Source organism: Gadus morhua, chromosome 11 (assembly GCF_902167405.1).
Source record: "Gadus morhua chromosome 11, gadMor3.0, whole genome shotgun sequence".
NCBI lineage: Eukaryota > Metazoa > Chordata > Actinopteri > Gadiformes > Gadidae > Gadus > Gadus morhua.
The window spans coordinates 23,170,460-23,195,459 of NC_044058.1; the positions used below are offsets into that span (position 1 = coordinate 23,170,460).

General features: G+C 45.8%; 1 protein-coding gene across 1 annotated transcript in view; it reads right to left on the reverse strand.

The window, feature by feature from the left end:
- Positions 1-25,000, reverse strand: part of col14a1a (collagen, type XIV, alpha 1a) — a 111,196-nt gene that overhangs the window by 60,774 nt on the left and 25,422 nt on the right. Inside the window, 24 exon segments of the mRNA XM_030370388.1 lie at positions 1,049-1,198; positions 3,269-3,391; positions 5,097-5,229; positions 7,595-7,737; positions 9,123-9,158; positions 9,627-9,759; positions 11,186-11,236; positions 11,238-11,327; positions 13,163-13,216; positions 13,219-13,287; positions 13,525-13,591; positions 13,593-13,669; positions 14,796-14,828; positions 14,830-14,868; positions 14,870-14,905; positions 15,526-15,603; positions 15,606-15,656; positions 15,658-15,674; positions 16,816-16,945; positions 18,286-18,452; positions 19,163-19,327; positions 20,823-20,987; positions 21,242-21,361; positions 21,713-21,868. Of these exon segments, the coding sequence (XP_030226248.1) occupies positions 1,049-1,198; positions 3,269-3,391; positions 5,097-5,229; positions 7,595-7,737; positions 9,123-9,158; positions 9,627-9,759; positions 11,186-11,236; positions 11,238-11,327; positions 13,163-13,216; positions 13,219-13,287; positions 13,525-13,591; positions 13,593-13,669; positions 14,796-14,828; positions 14,830-14,868; positions 14,870-14,905; positions 15,526-15,603; positions 15,606-15,656; positions 15,658-15,674; positions 16,816-16,945; positions 18,286-18,452; positions 19,163-19,327; positions 20,823-20,987; positions 21,242-21,361; positions 21,713-21,868 (2,283 nt within the window).

Sequence of the window (25,000 nt, forward strand, 5' to 3'; positions counted from 1 at the left end):
CACATCCACACATACACACACACACACACACACACACACACACACACACACACACACACACACACACACACACACAATCTCTCTGTTGTTAGATGAGAAAGGTCCTTGAGTCTGCATCCGTCCCTGCTGCACCTACTTTCTCTAAATCTCTATGCAGGCAGCACCCCTCACACTTTGAGGGAGAATACCAATGTCTGTCTGTTTATCTATTGGCCTATAAGTCTCCATAGCAATTACACCCGCAACGTACCGGCGAGCCTGGTATGCAGATCACACCTCCTTCAATCTCCCATTGCTTTATTCTAATCACACCCTTCTACGGGTTGATCGTGTATCTAGAGGGGAACAGTTGTATCCTCCGCTGAACACCTTCGCCCCTGGTCGAGAGAACGCTGTGGGACCCTGGTCGAGAGAACGCTGTCGGCCCCTGGATGAGGGAACACTGTGGCTCCTGACCTAGAGAACACTGTTTTCTTTTGACTGAATTGCCATATAAAATGAATTTAAAAGAGGAGAGAAATAAATCTCTGACTATGTCTAATGTATGTTGTAGATATATATATGTACATACTTACATATGTATATATATTTATATAACATAACATTTTTATATACATTTATTATTATTATTATCATTATTATTATTATTATTATTATTATTATTATTATTATTATATTATTATTATTATTATTATTATTATTATTATTATTAAACATACAGAGTAAGTAATAAGAGGGTGGGAGTACATACGTTTTTACTTCCTCTCACTCCTTTTCGGATATGTTTACATTAATGTTTATTTTTATTTCTTGTTTCTTTTTCCTTTTTATTTTCACTATTACTATTATTATCTTTGTTTTTATTATTCATTCTTGAATGGCTTTATGGTTGTTTTTTTGCAAAATTTGTTGTTTTTGTTTTGTCTACATATTCGAAATAAACATGAAAGAAAGAAAGAAACTATCACACACATTAAGTATTCGTATTGACCACAACAAATTCAAACATTTCCGGGTCACGTCGGCTCCAGGGGGTCACTTGACTCACAGGTCTTGGCGGTGCCTAGGACGGGCTCGCTGTGGGTCGTGGGGAAGGACGCGCTCACTTGGACGGAGTACTCTGTCCCGCTCTGCAGGTTGGGGACCACCACGGAGTTGACGTTCGCTCCGACCACCGTGTCCAGAGCCGGGGCTGGGGCTGGGGGAGAGAGACGAGGGGGGGAGGGAGGGAGGGAGAGAGGGAGAGAGAGAGAGAGAGAGAGAGAGAGAGAGAGAGAGAGAGAGAGAGAGAGAGAGAGAGAGAGAGAGAGAGGGGGGGAAGAGAGAGAGAGAGAGAGAGAGAGAGAGAGAGAGGAGAGAGAGAGAGAGAGAGAGCGCATTGTCTGTTAATCTGCACATATGTCACTGCTACTTTATAGTTAGCTTCTTTTTAAACTTCTTTTTGTGTTTTTTTAAGTACTTTGTCATTTGTCTATGGTTAAATATTTAAGCTGCTTTGCCAATGTTTATTAACCTTGCAAATTTGTCTGGAGAGAGTGCGAGAATGGGAGAGAGAGATGGGAGAGAGGTTCATAATCCAACTGTTTGCTAGCAGTTGGAATATTAAAGCGAACAAACATTAGTGTTTAGACTGTATTCCATCCAAGAGAGCACGGTAACCTGGCCGAGATACGTGTCCCACCCCCAGCTTAAGTCCTGCGACCAGACTGAATCATGCTGAGTGCTCCCGGAAAACCTCGGAACCACAAGTCAACGGGTCTGACATGAGCGAACGCTGCCATAGAAACAACACAAACATAAACCTCGACTCGCAGCAGACAAGCAAAATTGTCATGCGTTCAATCTTGGGAGCTCACAATAGATTCTGTTGTTTTTAAACCACGAAAGGGGGCATGGGAATATATATATATACGGTTCAGAACTGGCTCCAGTCCAGCACAGGCGTCACTTAACTCCACTGCGGGTTTTGCTCTTGACTTAAAAGAGCACAGACTCAAACATATGGCTTCATTTCTCTGAGGTGCCAGACCCTGGACAGTTCCCCCCGTATAGCAGACGTGCGTTCAATATTAAACAAAGCACATTAGAATTACTCCATGTTTCCTCTGGGAACTTCAAGGAGAGCTGAAAAGCCAGAGTGCCTGAGGACCAGATATGCACCAGATTTGTAGCTTAAGAGAGAGAAAGCTTACAATAGCGAGAGGGTTACAGTCGATATGTATTTATTAGGAAGGGGGTATTTAACATTACAGGCTCTTACTCTGAGTAGAGACCCAGAGTGTTATGTGAGCATCTCCTTTCTCCAAAGACCTTAAATTCGGTTATTAAAGGCTTTAAAGGTGTAGTGTAGAATCTAGTGGTATCTAGTGGAACGGAGCTGGCAGAAAGGCAATATACTATTCATCAGCATGTTTTAATTGTGTAATTGTGCATCCCATTCAAATAAGATATAGTCGTGTTTTTGTTATTTGAGAATGAGCCCTCTGTATCGAGGGTGGTAGTGAGGGTGCTCTGGCACGGAGGCCGCCATGTTGAGTCACCGTGTTTCTACAGTAGCCTTGAACGGACAATCGGCTCTACGAGGACGCCGGTTAAATATTTTATCACAATCGCTATCATAAATCTATCAAGGAACCTCATTACTTGACACTTGGCTGGTCGATGCTGGAATGTTGAAAAGGCACGGGCTTTCATCCGTAGGGCCATATTGGCTCAATCACTATTGTGTCTCCTCAGTCAGCGATACTGACTTTACAGAAGCTTATTTACATGAAAATAATTAACTTTAATAACGACAAATATACGACAAATAAATATAATAAATCTATGAATAGATCAGACGTGGGTGTGTGTGTGTGTGTGTGGTTTTGTTTGTGTGTTTGTGCGTGTGTGTGCGCTTGTGCGTGTGTATATGTGTATGTGTGTGTGTGTGTATGTGTGTGTGTGTGTGTGTGGGCTTCTGTGTGTGTGTGTGTGTGTGTGTGTGTGTGTGTGTGTGTGTGTGTGTGTGTGTGTGTGTGCTTCTGTGGTTGTATGTGTTTGTCTGTGTGCTTCTGTACTGTGTGTGTGTGTGTGTGTGTGTGTGTGTGTGTGTGTGCGTGCGTGCGTGCGTGCGTGCGTGCGTGCGTGCGGCGTGCGTGCGTGCGTGCGTGCGTGCGTGCGTGCGTGCGTGCGTGCGTGCGTGCGTGTGCGTGTGTGTGCATGTGTGTGTGTGTGTGTGTGTGTGCGTGCGTGCGTGCGTGCGTGCGTGCGTGTGTGTGTTCCCTACCAGTCATGGGCTGGTAGACTACCCGGTAGCCTGTTGGGGGGGAGGTGGGTGGGTCCCAGGTGAGTCTGAAGCGGTTGTACCACTCCTCTGAAACGCGCAGGTTGCTAGGCGATGAGAGCGGTACTGGTGAAGGAAAAGTAATCACAATCAGGGATTTGGTATTCAGTCGACTCTTTCAACTTTAACAATCAATGTTCTGTGGATTCTGTTTACGGGATCCAAACCAGCTCAGGTGCGACAAACCAGAGATCCCCCCTTGATATGCGCACGCACATACAGGTTTCAGTGGTGTACCACATCGATGGTTTTCCTAGCTCCGAGAATGGCTTTGGTATGACAGCTAACGTTGCTTTGGACAGTGCTGTGAATTGTGTTTAATCATTGAGAGGCAAGGGAAATCTAGAGTTCGTAGAATTGTCAGAAATGTAAGAGCATTACGGTGGTAACTCTTTCGAAAGAATTTGCAGGCGACCGACCCTTGATTTATAATGTCTGATGACTGGTCCACTAAATCTCCCAGAAAACAACGGTTTTCAAATCTTGGTGTAAACAAGGTCATCAACTCAAATCGTACCCTTATTGTGTTCAACGTGTGTGACGTTGTGACACACGTTGTGAAGTTTTCTGAAACAATTTGCTCGCAAAAAGAGATAATTAATCTCAAGGTGATCAAATTTAGATGAATAAAGGTTAAATTACAAAAAAAGTCTGAATGTCCATGCATTCATACAGAACGTGACATCACTCAGCCCTCGTTTCTCCTTTGATTCGGTTTGCTAATCACTGGCAGCCATCCAGAGCGGGTCTGAGCAGAATCCATTAGAGCCAGGGGGGTTATTCACTGTTGTGATAGCGGGGAGGGCCTATGTGATTAAAATGACCTTCATTACCATAATTAAAAGAGGAATCTGTATTTGTCATCACTCTCAGTGACGTTCGCCTTCTGGGAGCGTGTGTGAATATGAAAGGAACGGATTAGAAGTTTAACATCATGCTCTCCAGCGAATGACACTCCTTGCAGTTGTAATCGGCCATCAGCTCCTTATTCATTAGACAAAACAAATTGAAATTGTTTGCAATTAACAACTTATCTATAGTGATTATGTGTGTGTGCGTGTTTGTGTTGGCCGATATGTGTGGTGTGTGTGTGTGTGTGTGTGTGTGTGTGTGTGTGTGTGTGTGTGTGTGTGTGTGTGTGTGTGTGTGTGTGTGTGTGTGTGTGTGTGTGTGTGTGCGCTCTTGTGTGTGCATGTGTATGTCGGTGTGTTTGTGTATGCTTGTGTGACTGTGTTTATGATGGTATATGTTTGTATGTGTGTGTGTGTGTGTCTGCTCTTGTTTTTTCATTTGTATGTGCGTGTGTATCAGTGTGCATGATATGTATGGCTGATGTGAGTGCTCGTGTGAGTGTGCGTTTGTTTGTGTGTATGTGTGTGTGTGTGTGTATCCGTGTGTATGATATGTGTGTGCATGATGTGTGTGTGTGTGTGCGTGTGTTTATGCATGATGTGTTTCCCTTTGTGTGTGTGTGTGTGTGTGTGTGTGTGTGTGTGTGTGTGTGTGTGTGTGTGTGTGTGTGTGGTGTGTGTGTGTGTGTGTGTGTGTGTGTGCGTATGTGTGTGTGTGGGTGTGGGTGCGAGTGTGTGTATTGTCTGGTGTGTGTGTGTGTGTGTGTGTGTGTGGTGTGTGTGTCCCTTTGTGTGTGCTGTGTGTGTGTGTGTGTGTGTGTGTGTGTGTGTGGTGTGTGTGTGTGTGTGTGTGTTGTGTGTGTGTGTGTGTGTGTGTGTGTGTGTGTGTGTGTGGTGTGTGTGTGTGTGTGTGTTTTTACGCGTGGCTCCTGCTCTGGCGGCGCTGACGCCGTCGTGGCCGTCAGCGTACAGCGGGGTGAGGGTCACCTTGTACCAGGTGTCAGGGACCAGAGGCTGGAGCAGCACACTGCTGGACCCAGCTGGAAGGAAGACCTGGAGACACACACACACACACACACACACACACACACACACACACACACACACACACACATACACCAGACAAACACACACACACACACACACACATACACCAGACAAACACACACACACACACACACACACACCACACACACACACATAAACACGACACCAGACAATACACACACACACACACACACACACACACACACACACACACACCACACAACACACACACACCACCCCCACACAAACACACACAAACACCAGACAACCGCACACACACAGATACACAGAAGCACACACACCAGACACAAATACACACCAGACACACACCCCAAACATACACACAAAAACACACACCCCCCAACAAGGATAGAAACACACACCAGACACACACACACACACACACACACACACACACACAACACACACACACACACACACACACACACACACACACACACACAAAACACACACACACACACCAGTTAAACATGGGGTAAAAGGGAAACAATTCAATGTCATCCAAGTCTGTACGACCCCGGCGTCCTTCTATACTAAGAATATTCCAAATTGAGTGGGAACCACTTATTGAGTTGTATTGTGACGCACAGAACACAGTCTTCCAACTCTGCGCTTGCCAAGCCTGTGGATGTAATTAATGACATTTCACAACTTCCCCTTGAACTCAACGCAATGATCGCAAATCCGTGTGTGTATGTGTGTACATGTGTGCCTGTACGTGTGTGTGCCGGCGGGGCAAGAGACAGAGGCCAATTCAGGATGAAAGTGCCCCCCCCCCCCCCCCACACACACACACACCCAAATATAATGCGATTTTTACCAAACTCCTTGTGCGCAATCAAAGATAAAACATTCAAAATATGTATACATAACATTTCGCCTGCCTCAGTCAGTGTGTGTTTGTCTATTTTCATATTTTAAGGAAACATTTATATTTTTGAGTCCTGCCCGCTGGCCTCTGCTTGCCTCCCAGACCGAGGTAAACAAATACTAAGTGAGAAGATAACAGAATGTGTCCGGCCTTGCCTGAACTCTCTTTCTTCTGCCGCTCATTTACCACAGAGAGGATTTAAATAAAGAGAGAGAGAGAGAGAGAGAGAGAGAGAGAGAGAGGAGAGAGAGAGAGAGAGAGAGAGAGAGAGAGACGGAGGGAGACAGAGGGAGGGGGCGAGAGAGAGAGAGAAGAGAGAGAGAGAGAGGAGAGAGAGAGAGAGACGGAGGGAGACAGAGGGAGGGGGCGAGAGAGAGAGAGAAAGAGAGAGAGAGAGGGAAAGAGAGAGAGAGGGAGGGAGACAGAGAGTGGTAGGTAGGAGGAGGACAAGAGAGTTATGAATGGATCGACAGATGTGGCGTGAGTCAGACAGAGATCCTGTCTGTCTCTGTGTCAGTGAAAGAGAGGGACCTGGAGGAGAGAGGGGAACGAGGAGGAGGGGCAATCAGAAGTAATGGTCTCTGCAGCTCTTAGCTGAGATAAAGAGGTCAGGGAAGGACGGGAGGGAGAGATGGGACTGAAGTGCAATGGGTGCTCTGATAGGATAACACGGCTGCGGCATTGACCCCGACCCCAGAGCTTCACAGCCTGGTGTCGGCACTTCCTCGGCCAATAAAGTTTATGACATTTGTTCTGGAAAGTTCTTCAGTCTTTCCTCACCACGGCCACAGATGAAGTGTTTGTGTGTTCTGTGTGTCTGAGTGTTGATGTTGGGTCGGGATAAATTGCATGGATGTTGTGATATAAAAGATCGAAATAGTTTACTCATCCTCCCGCTGAAGAGGAACAGATTTAGAGTCAGTTCTTGAAAGCCTGAGCCGGCTGATGCACAATTTGTGACGTCACAAATACATCCGAACCCATTTCCCCTGCAAATAATAATTTTTAAGAGAAAATGTTCCAATTTCCTTTTTAAGTGTGTTACTTTTTTCTGCCGTTCAACTTTTTCGCATTTATCGTTACCTCACAGCTTAATTGCTTACGTCATATTTTAAGGTTGATTTGTATTTGACCTAAAAAATGCCTGTGTCAAACTGATGACTTAGGCAGATGGCGATCACGGATTGCACAAAGCACTCTGATTGAATATAGCCAATGAGGCACAGTGAATCGGCAGCGTTAGGAGAGTAGAGCTAGGGTAGATATCACAATTGGCCGTTATATGACGATGGCAATTATGCTGTGGGGCTAGCCATACGTTTTTAAGGGGTACCCGAGTATTCAAGGGGACCTATCTACAGTCCGTCGAGAATAGACAGTATCTAAAGAGGCTCAGTTTTTCCAAAATGAGCAAGAACCTCAGTAACATCCTCCCCATCATCCAAAGCCTCTTCCCCCCTGGGCCCGCAGTACACTCACCACCTCCGGGGAGTGGGCGCGCTCGGGGGATGCGTAGGACACCCTGTAGCCCTCCACCAGGGGGTCCTCCAGCTCCCAGGAGGCCTCCAGGCTGTGGGTGGTCCTCTCCCCCACCTGAAGGTTCCTTGGCGCGTGGCGGGGTGCTGCGTCAAAGAGACGGAGGAGGGTTACACGAGGGATCAGACACACGCACACACACACACACACACACGCACACTCACGCACACACACACATACACACACGCACGCATGCACGCACGCACAAACACAAACACACACATACCCATACACACACACACACACACACACACAACACACACATACCATACAGACAACACATACACACAACAATCACACACACACACACACACACACACACACACACACACATTACATACACACATACACGCATGCACGCACGCACACACACACACACAAACACACACATACACACACACACAACACACACATACCATACAGACACCCAAACACACAACACTCACACACACACAACACACACACACACACACACACACCACACACACACACACACACACACACACACACACACACACACACCACACACCGCCGTGTGCCGACAAACATTTAAGAACAGATTTAGAAAGTGCGCCATGGCATTGCATTAGAGACACCGTTATCACAAAGAACTAGTGAATAGTGTGGAAGAGAACGCCTCAAGTGAGTTCTTTGAAAGTTTGATGGAAAAGGCCAGGAAGTACACACTGCAAAGCCCATGACTAAAACCGTGGGGCCCAAGGCAAGCGGGTGTTCGAACCATTCGGCTTTCGCAACTGTTCAGGGCCAGATGGAAAGGGTGTTTGACTGTCTCAGTACTAAGTGTCTCTAGTCCTAGTTTAAATAAACAATAGCCAGCCACTATCACCCCCACAACAACCTCAGGAGTCGTGTTCACACTTACAAGAGAAAGCTGCTGTGCCCTTTCTAAAAACTTGTTTAAAGTCGGTACGTTTTTATCGCACCGGCACGCGACAACATTAAACAATGATACGTGTTGGTTTTGAGGAGAGGGAGTGTTTCTTCGCTGCAGATACACCCTCAAACAGAATCCAGATGGCTTCTCCATCACCATGGCAACACTGAAGCTCAGAGGGCGCTAAGGGTTCTGGGTAAGGCTGGCATTGGGCAGAGAATGTTGTTTCACTAGCAGGGACTTACTTTGTCTGCGTAACTAAACTGGCTTATTGCCAAAGTGCAATGCCGGAGTGTGTTCCGAGGTTAAATCAGTTGGATAAGTGCTGTTCTACCGCACAAGACAAGGGCTGCAAACTTGCCAGTCGAAATGTAACGGCCCATTTCAGATTGGGACCATTCATATTAAATTCACCCTACCACTGAGGGACATCATGTATTTAATGAGATACAGTGACAGAGTATTATGATTGCTTTTAAACAGGAGCGGCAGGGATGGCTACACAGACTAAATAACAGACGCTGTCCAGCCCTCTGCTCAGTGCAGTGGGCTGGAAGCAATCACAATGCTTCTTACCTGCGGTAGTCGGAGCAATTGTTGTTGTCCTGGCCACTGCAGAAATACAAACGCAACGTCAAGCAGTTTATAACGTTAGAATCCTTTTGAGATAATACATTTTTATAATTTCATCAGCTTGAGAGCAATGCAGTGAAGATGGCAAAAAAGCTGTGTGTCCAGAGTTTGATCATTTAGGTTGGAATCACAGGTTACGTAACGCATGAGCTTTGTCTCCGTCAATCAGAACGGTTGTAATTACAAGTTGAGAACTGTATTCACTGTGGGTTCATCATTAAGAACAGTTCTAATTGCACATTAAGGACTGTATTCACTGTGTTCATCATTATAAACGATTGCAATTACAGGAAAATTATTGTATTCACTGTGTGTTCATACTTAAAAACGGTTGCAATTACAGGTGAAGACCTGTTTTCAATGTGTGTTCATTAAGACCTGTATTCACTGTGTCTTCAACGAGAACTGGAACAAAAGTGTGGGAGAACAGGGGGACATGGCACTTACGTGTGGTTGCCATGACAGCCACAGCGTCGCTCTCGGACTTGTCTTTGAACACGGCCGTTAGCATCGCTTCGTACTCCGTGGAGGGGCGGAGACCGGTCAGGGCATAGCTGTCAACCGAACCGCTCAAAATCACCTGGGGGAACCAAAACACACACACACAACACACACACACACACACACACACACACACACACACACACAGACAGACACACAGACACACGCACAAAGACACACCACATACACACATACATACACACACACACACACACACACACACACACACACACACACACACACACACACACCACACACACACACACACACACACACACACACACACACACACACACACACACACACACACACACAGGGACACAAAGCAAGAGTGTAATGCTAAATATTACATGACAGAGTGAGTACAGAAGTTGGCTCGGTCTGATGGCCTTTATTAATTCATAGCATCATGATGAAGAATTTTTGATTTTTTTTATCCTTGACAGTGAATAGCTGTCTGTTAAAGCTCTTGAATTCTCGATGGGAACCTGTGATTCTTCCATTCCATCCTTTCATCTATTCCATCCCATCCATTCATCCATCCATCACATCTATTCCTGAAGTCATCATTCATTTATTCATGTTTTTCTCCATTCACTTTCACTCAATGCTATTACTGTGAATGACGGTTAATGTTTTTGGGATTTAATGCACATGAGCCTTACAAAAAATAATAAATACACAACAAGATTGAGAACACAAGCTCTTCCTTGCGGATAGGTAATTGATCAAGAACAATCTCACAGTGATAGGCCACAACAAGCCAACCAACAGCCATTTCAAATAATTCAGGCATGAAGGAAAACATCAAAACACAGAAAGGAGATTGATATTGACAACGGTCACCAGTTTCTCATTAATTGTAAAGATTAGATTATTTAACGTGCAACAAATGTGAATGAACATGCGTTGATGTGTGTGTGTGTGTGTGTGTGTGTGTGTGTGTGTGTGTGTGTGTGTGTGTGTGTGTGTGTGTGTGTGTGTGTGTGTGTGTGTGTGTGTGTGTGTGTGTGTGTGTGTGTGTGTGTGTGTGTGTGTGTGTGTGTGTTGTGTGTGTGCCTGTGGATATGTGTATACACGCTTGTGTGTATTTATGTATTGTTGAGTTCATTTATAATTGTTCACTTAAATTATCCTACATCCTGGTAATATGAAAGCCTTACTTTTGTGAACCAGACATCTACATATATTTCCCTAATTGCAGGTTACAATAACAAATCTTAAACAGAATATAAGACGTGCAGGATTCAAAAGTACTATATAAAACACACAAGAGTGTGTTTACATGTCAAGGCAGAAACAGCTGCTTGTGCACATTAGCAACAGACCTCGGTCCAATAAGCAACCCTGTTTTCTCCTGCTTTTCTTTAGACGTTACACCACGTAATTCTACTTTGTTTAGGCGAGATTCAAGTTCAAAGGAACCTCGCCTGTCGTCAAAAAGACACCCACAGTTTTAAAATAACACGCTCCCCTCTCCTCGTGCCCTTGTTAAGTACACTCACCTCCTTAGCGTAGCCCCCTCGTAAACGGAGAGCCCAGGATAGCTTGTAGAGGAACCACGTCATTGGCTGAGTGGTCCCAGCTGACCCGCATGCTGTCCTCTGACACGTCACTGGCCTCAGGGCCCAGGGGCCCGGGGACCGGGTCTGATGGGAGACGGAAAGGTAAGGCAGGAGGAAGAAGGGCAGACGGTAAGGAAGAAGAAGAAGAAGAAGAAGAAGAAGAAGAAGAAGAAGAAGAAGAAGAATGAAGAAGAAGAAGAATCAGAATTGAAGAAGAAGAAGAAGAAGACAAATCTGAGAACAATGTCAACAATTTGGTTGTAGCTTAATAGTACTTTTGACCCAGATACTTAAAAATGGTTATAACCAGGTCTCAAACAAGAAAAGCAATAAACATTCTCTCTGTATGTTACGCATCAATCATCTTGTATCTTCTGTCCCCCTGCCTTCGAACCATAATAATGATCAAATAAAACCAAACCGTGTGTATGTTAGGGCTGGGCTTCAGCACTGATTACCCCGATTCAATTCTGATTCATAAGGTCCCGATGACATTTCGATATGATTTCAATATTTCAGCCACATAGTCTTGAAAGCCACAGCCCTCGGCGATCTAGGAAAGGTGTAATAAATACACAGGACATCCGCCCTCAAGACAATCTTGCATTTGCTTTCGTATTCGATTTTTGTATACTATTTTGACAATGCTCTACATGTTATTGTTCTTATTTTGCTTACACTATCAGAGTGAATGGGAGGAAATGTTTCCTTTGTGTGTGTGTTACAACATAGCCTGGTTCATTGCATCATTGTCTTTTGTTATCATGTTAATAATACGGCCAGATGATTAATCGTCTCTAGACCACAGAGTCGTGTTTTGGGGGAGAAAGTTAGAAGGAAGGTAGTAACAGCGCTCTATAATGAACGCGCCCGCTAGCCTCATTAAACTCAGCACCTGCATCGTGATAACGGAACGAAAGAAACCACCCGAAAAGAACTTCAAGGAGCTCGACTAAACGTCACCCGAGCTCTGTTGACCCGGGTTTACTGGGAGATAAATGGGTCATCAGCGCAGGCTCCTGGGCGGTGAATTGTTTAAGAGTCGGTCCTGGCAGAGGAGGCGCGGGTCCGGGCTGAGTCAGCGCTGGTGGTGCGGTACAGCCCACCGCTCAGGGATATTTTCCCCCCCCGCCTCCCCCCGCCCAGAAAATCAATAACTGTTAGCATGATGGAATAGTCAGTGGGACGGTGGAATGACCTTTTAATGTGACTGCGCTATTGTGCCCCAGGGCGGGCGGGGAGAATGGGGTTGGCAAGCGGCCAGAGACGTCATAGAACCAGCGGAGGAAAGAAAAAACAATTCCACATTGTGTTGGGAGGAGAGAGGGAGGGAAGGCGCAGCTGACTGCCTGCCAGCCTTGAGAAGGCAGTTGAGGAAGTACACTGTGGTGGCTTTAGCAGAGGCTGCCGGTGGGCAGACTGGGTAGATCTTATTGAACATGGGAGTTAATGACCATCTGTCAGGTCTGTCAGTCTGTGAGTTTGCCTGGCTGCCTAGCTTGCCCTAGCTGTCAGTCCGTCAGTGCGTCAGTTCCGTCAGTCTGTTTGTCATCTGTCTGTCTTTCAGTCTGACAGTCGGAACACCTGGAACGGATCATCTAAATGTACGTATTGGCTGTGAGAGGAGAGTGCGGGATGTTTTTTTGATCGGTGATATCGTTTTTTTCCACACGCTCAGATATTGCTTTGACGAATTGGTCATCAAAAGACTCCACCTGTATTCCCCTTGTCTGGGTTCTTCTTCTTCTTGCGTCAATGATCTCATTCCTCTCTCTCCTGGGATTGTTAAACAGGCTCTCACAGTTTCCATAGGAAGGATGAGATTGGAAATTGCGTTTGCAATAGAACGGGATATCTCTACACTTCGTGACCCTCTCTCAGCCTCGGACCACCATCGAAACATTGACAGAATCTTATAATGGTCGTGAAGCCATCGTGAGGGACTTCCGATTGGCCCTCGTCGTACAGGGCTGGACACGGCGAGCAGAGTACTCCATGAGAGAGGTCAGGTACCCGATGTCGTAGGAGCTCACAGGGCCAACCTCCCACCTAGAGGACACACACACACACGGGACACACACAAGCACAACACGATCAATGATGTCACTGTAAAAGCCATTTCTATACATTGGATTTTCTACCACCTTTCGCTTAATCTAATTAAACTTTTGTGTGATTGTCTTTTCATGAACATAACACTATTAAAGGACTACACTGTTCATACCCCTCACATTCACACAAACGCACACACAAACCCCGTTACACACATTTGGAATCACACAAACCTCTCTCTCGACCAGTCCGTCTGCCTTCTTGACCCAAGAGATGCGGGACCCCTTCACCCCCTGGGGGGCTCCAGTTGATGCGAGCGGAATTGTAGGTAATTTCAGAGAACTGCAGATTGCTGGGCGGGGCTGAGTGGCACTAGATGGGAACCACATAAGGATATTGATTGGACGATCGGGCGTGGCAGAACTATCAGACGCGCTGTTGTGTTGCTAACAGGATCACTCTCCGCCTTCTGCAGAGATGCAGAGAGTCACCAATGTGGAGAAAAGATGACGAAGAGACCATGAAACAAAGTGACTGATGAGAGAATGTATTCACTCATAAAGAAAAAGGGTGAAAGCCCACTTGTTGCTGTATAGCAGCCTCCGGCGTTATTATAATTGATATCTACAAGCTCTTCAGTTGTGTGTGTGCACTAATTCCCATTATTTCACATATACAATCCCAATCTTTATTGTTTGAGTGTGTGTGTGTGTGTGTGTGTGTGTGTGTGTGTGTGTGTGTGTGTGTGTGTGTGTGTGTGTGTGTGTGTGTGTGTGTGTGTGTGTGTGTGTGTGTGTGTGTGTGTGTCGTGTGTGTGTGTGCGTGTGTCGTGTGTCTGTGTGCATGCGTAAATGTGCAAGAGAGAGACTTCCTAAGCATATTACAATAAATGTTTTCGAAGGGAATGTAGTCGCTGAACTACTGATGATTAAAACACTCTCTGCTTGAGGCTAATTTTTAAGGAAAACCAAAAGTCTGCGGTTCTCTCAAAAGAAAAAGCATATTTTTACTGTATATTAACCCCATTCAAACTCCTCTCACTATTTCATTACAGACAACAAGAAACTCACACCTGGAATGGAACGGGAAGGACATTGAACGCAACGTGTTTTACTCTATGCATTTTTTTTTTCTTAAATGGAAAATGGTAAATGGGACTAGATTTTATATAGCCCTTTGGCTCTATATTGTAAAAGGGGCTTTACAATATTGCCTAAAACATTCACCCGTTCATGCACACAACCGACGACGGAGTTCAACCATGCAAGGCATCAGCCCACTCACCCTAAACGGCAGCAGTGAGGGTGAGGTGCCTTGCTCAGGGACACCCCGACGGGAGGACGAGCCGTGGGATCGACACTAGCGACCCCTCCGGTTTGCCCCGCCCTAACCCCTGAGCCACATGACGCCCCCCCGTAACTGTGTGTTGTGTGCTGTTTGTGCGACGCTGTGAGGGGTCTCAGTGGACTCACGGGTGGTTTCTCTGGGTTTGCGTCACCGGGTCGCTGGCCTCTTCCCCGTACAGGGCGTTACACCGTCACAGAGTACTCCGTGTCCGGGATCAGACCCTCCCAGCTCAAGCTCTGTGATGGCCTCTGATACCTTGAGCTGTGTGTGTCGGGGGAGATGCACACGCCACACACAAAATCACTCACACACACACACACACACCACACACACACACATACACACAGACGCACACATGTATTAACAAATGGAGCGACACACACACAAGGAGAATGATACTCAGACACACAGACGATTGTGTGAGCACAAAGACACACAGGCACAGCACACAAGCACACATGAATAAGAATATGGACAAATGCACACACACACACACACACATAGGACGAGTATGCACACCAAACCACACATACACACACAAGCACAGGTCCCACTCAAACACACAGACTTACATGTTAGTACCACACACACACACGCACACACAAAAACACACACACACACACACACACAGTCCCCACTCAAACACACAGACGTGCATGTTAGTACACACACACACACACACACACCACACACACACACACACATACACACACACACACACACACACACACACACACGCTCACACACAAGCTCACACCAAGTCCCATGCAACACACAGACGTTCATGTGAGTACACACACAAACACACACACACGGACACACAGACACATGTGTCAGAGTGATAAGCCCTCCTAAGTGAACGCCGGGTCCCGCGTGTGTACCTCCTTCTCCTCAGCGTCCCCCTCCCCGGTGAGGGGAGCGTACAGCAGCATGTAGCCGCTGGCCCCCGCCACTGCCGACCTAGCGCCGCCCGCATCGCACTTGGGCTCATGTCCAACAGCTCCAGCCTGCTCACCCGTCGCTAGGACAACTGGACACACACACATACACACAATGAACAACACACACATACAGAAACATATACACACACACACAGAGACACAGATGTGTGAATACATACACAGACATGCGCACACACGCAGGGGAATGCCCGCACGCACAAACAGAAACACAGACACGCACCACACACACACACACACACATAAGACAAAGACACACAGAGATCCACAGACACAGAAATGTGCAAACACATAGAGACACAGAGACACACACACAAAAACAAACAGAATAGGGACATTTTGTAGTTGCCAATTGTTGTTTGACATCCATTAACACCGATGTTTAATATGCATGGCATTAGCATACATTTAGGACTTAAATTCAAATTGTTTTAGAAATGTTGTTACACATTGCTTCAAGGGTACAATTTCAAAGCAAGCTGCATAACATTCTGTCATGCTTTATGAATTTCCATCAAAACAGACTTCCTATGGGTACTTAGCATACTGTCTGGAATGTGACGATAGTGACTATGTAGTGACAACACTGACCATAGTGTATGGAATGTGACTATAGTGACTATAGTGTCTGGAAGGTTACTATAGTGACAATAGTGTCTGGATGATGAATATAGTGACAACACTATAGTGTACAGAAGGTGACTATGGTCACTATAGTGAATGGAAGGTGACTTTCAAGACTATAGTGTCTGGATGGAAGTGGCTGGAATGTTGTGTGTGTGTGTGTGTTTCTGTATGTGAGTGAGACAAAGCGATATTGGCACAGACGCATACTTTGTGTGTATCTCTGTGTGTACATGTAGGTGTGTGTATGTGGCTATGTGAGGGTCTATGTGTGTGTGTGTGTGTGTGTGTGTGTGTGTGTGTGTGTGTGTGTGTGTGTGTACGTGTGTGTGTGTGTGTGTGTGTGTGTGTGTGTGTGTGTGTGTGTGTGTGTGTGTGTGTGTGTGTGTGTGGTGTGTGTGTGTGTGTGCGTGCGTGCGTGCGTGCGTGCGTGTGTGTGTGTGTGTGTGTGTTTGTGTGAGTGTGTGTATGTATGTGAGTGAGAGCAAGTGACATGGTGTGTGTGTGTGTGTGTGTGTGTGTGTGTGTGTGTGTGTGTGTGTGTGTGTGTGTGTGTGTGTGTGTGTGGTGTGTGTGCATGAACTCAACGGGTGTCTGCGGACCCCCTCAGGGCCTCGCTGGCGGCGGTGGCGTAGACAGCGAACACGGCCACTTCGTAGAGCGTCTGGGAGCTCAGGTGCTCCAGCAGCACGGAGCTCTCCACCACCGTCACCACCAGCTGAGAGGAGACAGGGAGAGAGGGGGGAGGGGGGGGGAGAGAGAGAGGGGGGGGGGGGGGGGGGGGGGAGAGAGAGAGAGGGGGGGGGGGGGGGGGGAGGGGTGAGAGAGAGAGAGAGGAGGGGGAGGGAGAGAGAGGGGGAGAGGGGGGGGAGGGAGAGAGAGGGAGAGAGAGGGGGGGAGATAGGAGGAGAGGGGAGAGGAGAGGAGAGAGAGAGAGAGAGAGAGGGGAGAGAGGGAGAGAGAGAGAGAGAGAGAGAGCGAGGAGAGAGAGAGAGCGAGAGAGAGAGAGGGGGAGAGAGAGAGGGAGAGAGAGGAGAGGCAGAGATAGAGAGAAGGAGAGAGAGAGAGAGAGAGAGAGAGAGAGAGAGAGAGAGAGAGAGAGAGAGAGAGAGAGAGAGAGAGAAGAGGAGAGAGAGAGCGAGAGAGATAATTGGGGGAGAGAGAGAGAGAGAGAGGGGGGGAGGGAGAGAGAGAGTGAGAGAGACAGAGAAAGAGGGGGAAGAGGGAGGGAGAAGAGAGAGAGAGAGAGAGAGGAGATGAGAGAGAGAGAGAGAGAGAGAAGAGAGAGGAGAGAGAGAGAGAGCGAGGAGAGAGAGGAGAGAGAGAGAGAGAGAAGACACCACACAGAAACAGAGAGAGACAGAGAGATAGAGAGTGGGAAAGGGAGCGAGTGGAGAGAAAGAGAGAGCGAGAGAGGAGAGAGAGAGAGGAGAGAGAGAGAGACACCAGGGACACATACAGAGAGAGAGAGGAGAGAGAGAGAGACGAGACAGAGAGAGAGAGAGAGAGAGAGAGAGAGGAGAGAGAGAGAGAGAGAGAGAGAGGAAGAGAGGAGAGAGAGAGAGACGGAGGAGAGAGAGAGAGAGAGAGAGAGAGAGAGAGAGAGAGAGGAGAGAGAGAGAGAGAGAGAGAGAGAGAGAGAGAGAGGAGAGAGAGAGAGAGAGAGAGAGAGAGAGAGAGAGAGAGAGAGAGAGAGAGAGAGAGAGAGAGAGAGCAGTTGATGATGCCCAGTCAAACGAGATGGACTTCAATATGATAATAGTGTACGGTTGGGGGGTACTTGTGTTAGTCAAGAGCTTCCATTAAACATGGTTTATGAGTCAGTCCATGACCCTGGGTGTGGTAGTCAATGTGAACACATGACACACGTGTTTTATGTAACCACTATAAATCCGTCCTCTATTATAATCCCTTAACCATTATAATAATATTATTCTATTATTATTATCTGGTACACCATGCAACACATTTTTTCCTGTGCACATCATTAGCCGCTATTATTAATGTGAATGCAACTCAACACCTTATAATATTCATAATCATAATTCATAACAGTACCTCGTCCGGTCTCCCTCCTTGAGCCGGGTAGTACACCACTCGGTATTTCTCCACCCTCCCGGGGGCGGGGCTCCACGTGACCCGGAAGCTGTTGGCCGTGACCTCGGATGCCAGGAAGTCCGAGGGAGCGCCGGTCTCTGGCTGCTCTATCGGCTCTAGAGGGAGTTCTGGCGGGAGGAGGGGGGGCTGTCACACTCCAGCCACACTTATCTTAAGTTATAAGTGTGAAGCTGCCTGTGATACAACAACAGCCAACACTTATCTTAAGTTATAAGTGTGAAGCTGCCTGTGATACAACAACACCCAACACTTATCTCAAGTTAGAAGTGTGAGGCTGCTTGTGATACAAACTCCAGCCAACACTTATCTTAAGTTATTAGTGTGAGGCTGCTTGTGATACAAACTCCAGCCAACACTTATCTTAAGTTATAAGTGTGAAGCTGCCTGTGATACAACAGCCAACACTTATCATACGTTATAAATGCAAGGCTTCTTATGGTACAAACTGCAGCCAACACACTAAGTAATCAGTTTTGATTTGGCACATGGTGTTTGGTTGGTCTGGACTTATTTTTTATGTTAATATTTGTCCATAGACCGTGTCTAAAGATGTATTTTCTGGGCTGTAATTATTATTAGTTTTCCTATCATTAATTAAGACTGTCCAGTACTTTCTGCTGTGTGACCCCCAAATATCCTGTGTGGGATTGATCAAGTCTTAAACTAACCAAACGTGTCTAAAATAATATATTTCACAATTTCTCATGGGTGATTCAGTCGACTGAAAAAATCTGTGGTTCACAGACCACTACATGCCTAACCAGCAACAACATCTCCTCCATCACGCGTCACTCCTCCTCGCTCCTTAGGCTCTTACTGGTCTTGATCTCCTTGTCCTGGTGCTGCACCTGCTCACACACGATCTTGGTGAGCCCTTCCACGATGGAGCTCATGATGCTGAAGTCGGCCACGTTGTACACGTGTCCCTCATCCGGCTCCGAGGCGATGGACTGCAGCTCGTTCTCGTCTGCGTTCTTCACACCTACACGGTCGACCCGGCGACAAAGTGGGCACTCGTTGAGCGGTAGGAAGTAGGAAGACACTCACTTACTTTATTTCCTCAATGTCGTTTTTTTAAGATCCCATGCAAATGCGTTATCGACCCCTTTCCACCGATGTGGAGCGGTAATAGAGTCTCAATGCGGTTTAGTTCATCAGATGAATCACTGGCAACTTCCATTTCCCACTGTGCCGCTCAAAGAGGCTCTTGCATACAAAAAAGGAATGCACTGCCAATTAATATCAGAGCTAGATGTACGTTTTGGCAGTTTTGCATTTGTTCAACGTTTATCCATTCAATCCCGTGTATGTTTATGCACATCATGTCTCAGTGACCACGTTAAAAACAACACAAGACCATGCAGAAACACAACATGAAAATAACACACACACACACTGCCACTTTTAACACTCAGGGTGCGTATATTATTAGATCAATATGAAACACGATCGAAATGCAAGGGATGCCTGCATATTTGGCTTTGTGAATATATATATATATATCTTTATAATTCTCACTGTGGCATTGAAATCTAATTTCCCCTGACACCGCCACACATTCACACCCACAAATAAACTTGTTTTATTCAACTATCTGTTCTCTTTTTGTGTCCCAGTAAGGGCGAATATGTTGTAACTGACAGCTGATGCAATAGATGGATCGGATGTGTTATTCAAAATGTGCCCATAGTCCTATATGTGTTATTGTCATTTTTTATGTGCCAGTCTCTCCGTCTGCCCAGTCTGTCTCCTGTGTGCCTGTCTGCTGTAAAGTAAATTGGATTCTTAGGTAAGACTGGTGATTGGCTACGGATGGGGGGGGCGTGGCCTGTGTGTTGATTGGATTCCCAGTCAGCAGCAGGACTATAAATACCAGCAGTGAAGAAGAAGAAATAAAGTTTGTGTGTGTGTGTGTCAGTGCATGTGTGTGAGTGTGAGAGTGATTGTGTGTCAGTGCGTGCATGTGTGTGTGTGTGTGTTTGGAATTAGTTCTTAACGTTATGTGATTTGGTCCTTTACGGTTTTCGAGCTTAGGTCTGCACTGCAATCTTCCATTTTCGATCGCATACACTGAATTTGTCCTGCCAAGTCTGTTGTTTGTTTTTGGCTCAAGACATATCTTCTTTTCGTAAACTAACTTTCATTTTGATTTATTATTTGTGTGGACCTTAAGTTATTGATTGAACTAGATAGTTTTAAGGGTTACTGCCTATTTGTACTATAACGCATCAAGGGTTGATGTGAATGTGAACTAGCTAATATTAAGGGTTACTGTGTATTTAAACAAGTTAGTATTAAGAGTAAGAACTAGATAGCATTAAGGGTTAAGGTGTATGTGAACTAGACAGTATTAAGGGTTGAACTAGAAAGTATTAAGGGTTGATGTGTATGTGAATCGGATAGTATTTAGGATCACTGGGTTGCTTTGTAAGTGAACCAGATAGTTTAGGATTAGGAGCAGCAGGGATCCGTCTCACCGACAGCAAACAGCTCCACGCCGGCGTCTCGCAGGCTCTCCGCAGGGGGTACCACGTCGTCCTGGGACTTTCCATCCGTGATCAGGATGCCGATCTTCGGGACGCCGGGTCTGGATCCTGACTCGGGCTTGAAGCTGTTCTCCAGAATGTAGGTCAGCGCCAGGCCTTTGGACGGGATGGGGCGGGGGGAAGAATGAAACAGAGACGAGTGAGTGGGCGGAACCAGATAAGGAATCGTATCTAAATACAAGGTGACGGATTAACATAAGTACAAAGAGAGAAATTAAGGGTTTGGGAGAGGAAGAGTTTAGAGACGCGGACGTTAATTAAGGCTTAACAAGAATTCCTTTGTGGAAATGCGACACGCGACACCGCTTTTGAAATGAACATAACCCCAAAGCTTGAAGAAAGGTGTCTACCGGTAAGTGTGTTGCCTCCCTTGTAGGGCAGATTCTTCACGGCGTCGATCACGGTGTCTTTGGTGGTGTAGGCGTTCAGATGCCACTCTATCCTGGGGTCCCCGCTGTACTGAGCCAGACCTACCAGAGACAGACATGTATCCACAGGCACATCATACACCAGCATATCAATGTCATCCATGCAGTTCAAATATGTACGCAGCAACAATATCACATATGGGTCTAAAAGCTTCGGACATGTAAGTAATCGGTTGTTTTGTTTCAAATGATCAAATGTACACATTTTTCTTTGCTGCTTCTTTGACAAAGCAGGCTTAAATGAGACAGGTCATTTACTAATATACACACTAATGTATACACTTTTTAGTCATAAAAACAATGCATTCGAAACAATAATTGCCATTGCTTCCAGATGGAGTTGGCTTGTCATTTTTAACAGATTCAGAGAAGGACACAGAGACGGGAACGGACCGATGCGCGTCTTGTCGATGCCGATGTCGAAGGCGTTGACCAGGTTCTCCAGGAACAGGCGCACCAGCCGGAAGTTGATCCTGCCGATGCTCCACGAGCCGTCCACCAGGATGACGATGTCAGCGACCGCCTCCGTGTGGCAAACGAACGGGTCCACTGGAGAAGAGGACCGGGATGTTATTCTCCGAGCTCTGGCAAATGGTTATCTTGTTATTTGACTTTTAAGGTTAACTGACAATGGGATTGTAGATGATAAAAGAGTTTTTCCCATTCATGAATATTAATCGTAAAAGTTATCTCATCTTAACCCTGTGCTCCAAGACAGGTCAATAGAGGAGAAAACATAAAATATGTATAGTTTTAAAGTTCATAAAACGAGATATAATTCGTTTTTTGTTTTTCGTCAGGAGGCAACAGCTATGCAGTCCCTAGGTCCTCTTTATTAGCAAATACAAACAAATGAGCATTTTCACCATACATTGGCGAAAATGATCTACATTATGCATAAAAAGAGCTAAATTATAGAAACCACCACAGACTGGAACTATTATGCGAGCCAGAAAACTGGAGGTATTCTGTCCCGCGTGAGTCTTCCATCTGGAGAAGAGGAGGGCTTAATGGCAGTGGTGAAGCAATTATAATGGGAACAGGGTACTTCTCACAGAACAAACACCTACACCATTTCACCATTGCACTCAAAGAGAAACGGTGCTCGGGAAAAACAAATCACAGGGACAAAATAGCATAGCCATGTGTTCTCCTTATTGTTATTATAGTCTAACTTGAATTTATTACTTATCTATTACACAGTATTTGTTTTGCATTGTCATCTTTGTAACATGACATCCCCCAAGCCCTCACCATAAAGTAACCATAAGTAAGTTTTAATAAAAACATTTATTTTATGAACCAAGGCCTCTGTTTGCAGATTGCTTTTGGTACTTTTGTCTGTTTTACGTTAAAACCTGAAGCTTTACCAGCAGCCCATGTGCTGCAGATTTAAGTATACCTCATCGGGGGTGTTAAAGGTTCTGCTCACAAAAGAAGAAGGTCCTTTTTAATACCGATGCTGTATTTTTTAAGAAAAGTAGAGGTCTACTGAGCCAGACTGTTCCCTTGAAACATCCACTGAGACCGTGATTTATAACAGGTTACGTCTGCCTCCTGTCACGTTGCTGCTCCAGAATTGGATTGCATATCTGGATGTTATTGCTTATATTGTTCATGCTAAAAAAAATGATGAAGAATTACTCGTAAGTATCCTGGCAATATAACTCTCAATATAACTGTTGCTAGGGTAGCGAATCATTTACATAATGGAGGGGCAGGGTTACGTTTTGCTAGTTACAAGGCAAGCAGAGCCCTGATTGGTTCAGAGCAGCAACGAGGCACACCTGTTCCCTGTCTATCTAATGATTTAACGATCGATATCTTGAACTATGTGGCTTTCCCTGGAGTATCTTCAGGGAACCAACTTCAAAGAAACTAGAGAGCTTGGGAAATCCCTGGGCAACACAAACTCAAAAGCCTATAGTTGTGCTGTTTAGCTAAAAAGAAACTGCGCTTGAAAAAACAGCTTAGTATATAGGCCGGACGGTGTGCTTATCTCTCAGTTTATTTTTTTGCATTTGAACATAAGGAAAGCGAGGGAAGAGAAAATGAAGAGTAGAGAGAGGGAGTACAAAACCGAGAAGCCCATATGGTGTATGGAAGTTTATCTTGCGTGGTCGCTTCTACGAAATGGCAAAAAGCTGAATACCGAAGAAAGACCAGCGAGAAGCCTGAACAGAACTGAACAGTTTGGTTTAAATGGTTTTGGTCGGTTTGTTATTTCAACACACACACACACACAACCATACTTTCACACACACACACACACACACACACACACACACACACACACACACACACACACACACACACACACACACACACACACACACACACACACACACACACACACACACACACAAACCAACACAAACATCCAACAGAAAAACACAAATGCGTTTCACACATGATAGCGAAATGTAGGGAAATACATTACATCTGTCACAACATCAGCCCCTTAAAAGTATACTTATTTGTACAATTTCCCACAAAGCCAGAGGCATGCACATCTATGCACGGTTTTGAAGAGAAGAGGATGAATAAGGATCACACAGGTATGGCTCTTTAAGCCCTGAGAATATAAGCATTAAAATCTTGAGTCTTTCATCAACAATTCAGGCCCCCCAAAATTAACATCTTTCTACTCGAATTTGGCAATTGCAGACTTTTATTGGACATATTTTAAACTCTTTTATGACCTAGTAAAGGTAATGGAAAACCTCATATCCTTTGTCAGTAGCGCCGGCACCCTTCCCCAGTCCTCTCTCGCGTGAGACACGGGATTTGGTGGAGAAGCCTCCACAAAACAATCCTCCGCGATGACACTAACTCAGACAGGCAGCTTGACAGGCTAATACTTTGTTTGTGTGCCGGCTTAGGTGGCATGTTTTGATCAAACGTGTGGTGGTTGTGGACAGGGCCCACACAAACGGTGAACAATACACCAGGAGCTACTGTGGGGCCCATCCCTCTGCTTTACGCATACGGTCTCAACCGAAAACACTAACAGACAGAGCTGGCTAAAAATACAGACAGTCAGGCTGCGGCAGATAGAGACACAGCCAATTTATCGTTTTTTGAATAGTTGTCTGGAAGAAATATTTCGCTTTTTGTTTTTTCTAGCGTTTCATTTTTTCGTTACTGTCTCCGTTGCTATGCTAACTAATATTAGGACCAGACAAGGCTAGAGAAGCAAAGCATAAATTGTTTTAATGAGGGAGGGGCTGAGACTCTGAGGCAGACGGACACACGGAGGCAGACATGGAAACCGTGAAGTGGAAAAGCAGCCGGGCGAACAGGCAGCCAGCCAGTCAAACGTTGAGGTGGACAAACATGAAGGCGGTCGTGAATGAGTGAATTAGAATATTCTAATTCTCTCCCTTCGCTTTCCATGCTATAAATAGAACACAGGCGAAGACACACACACACGCGCGCACATGCACGCACCCACACACAAACACGCACCCTCACTCCTCCACACACACACCTCAACACATACGCACGGATGCATGTACACAAACAAATAACACGATATCACACAAGCCAGAGAAAAGTATTGACGTACCAAAACACAAACATATGAACAGATTGGTGCAGACAGAAAACACAAGCGCATGTATGCCTCCTCCTGACCACAAAAGACCAGACTAATTAAAAGCCTGGCTGATTACTCTTTAA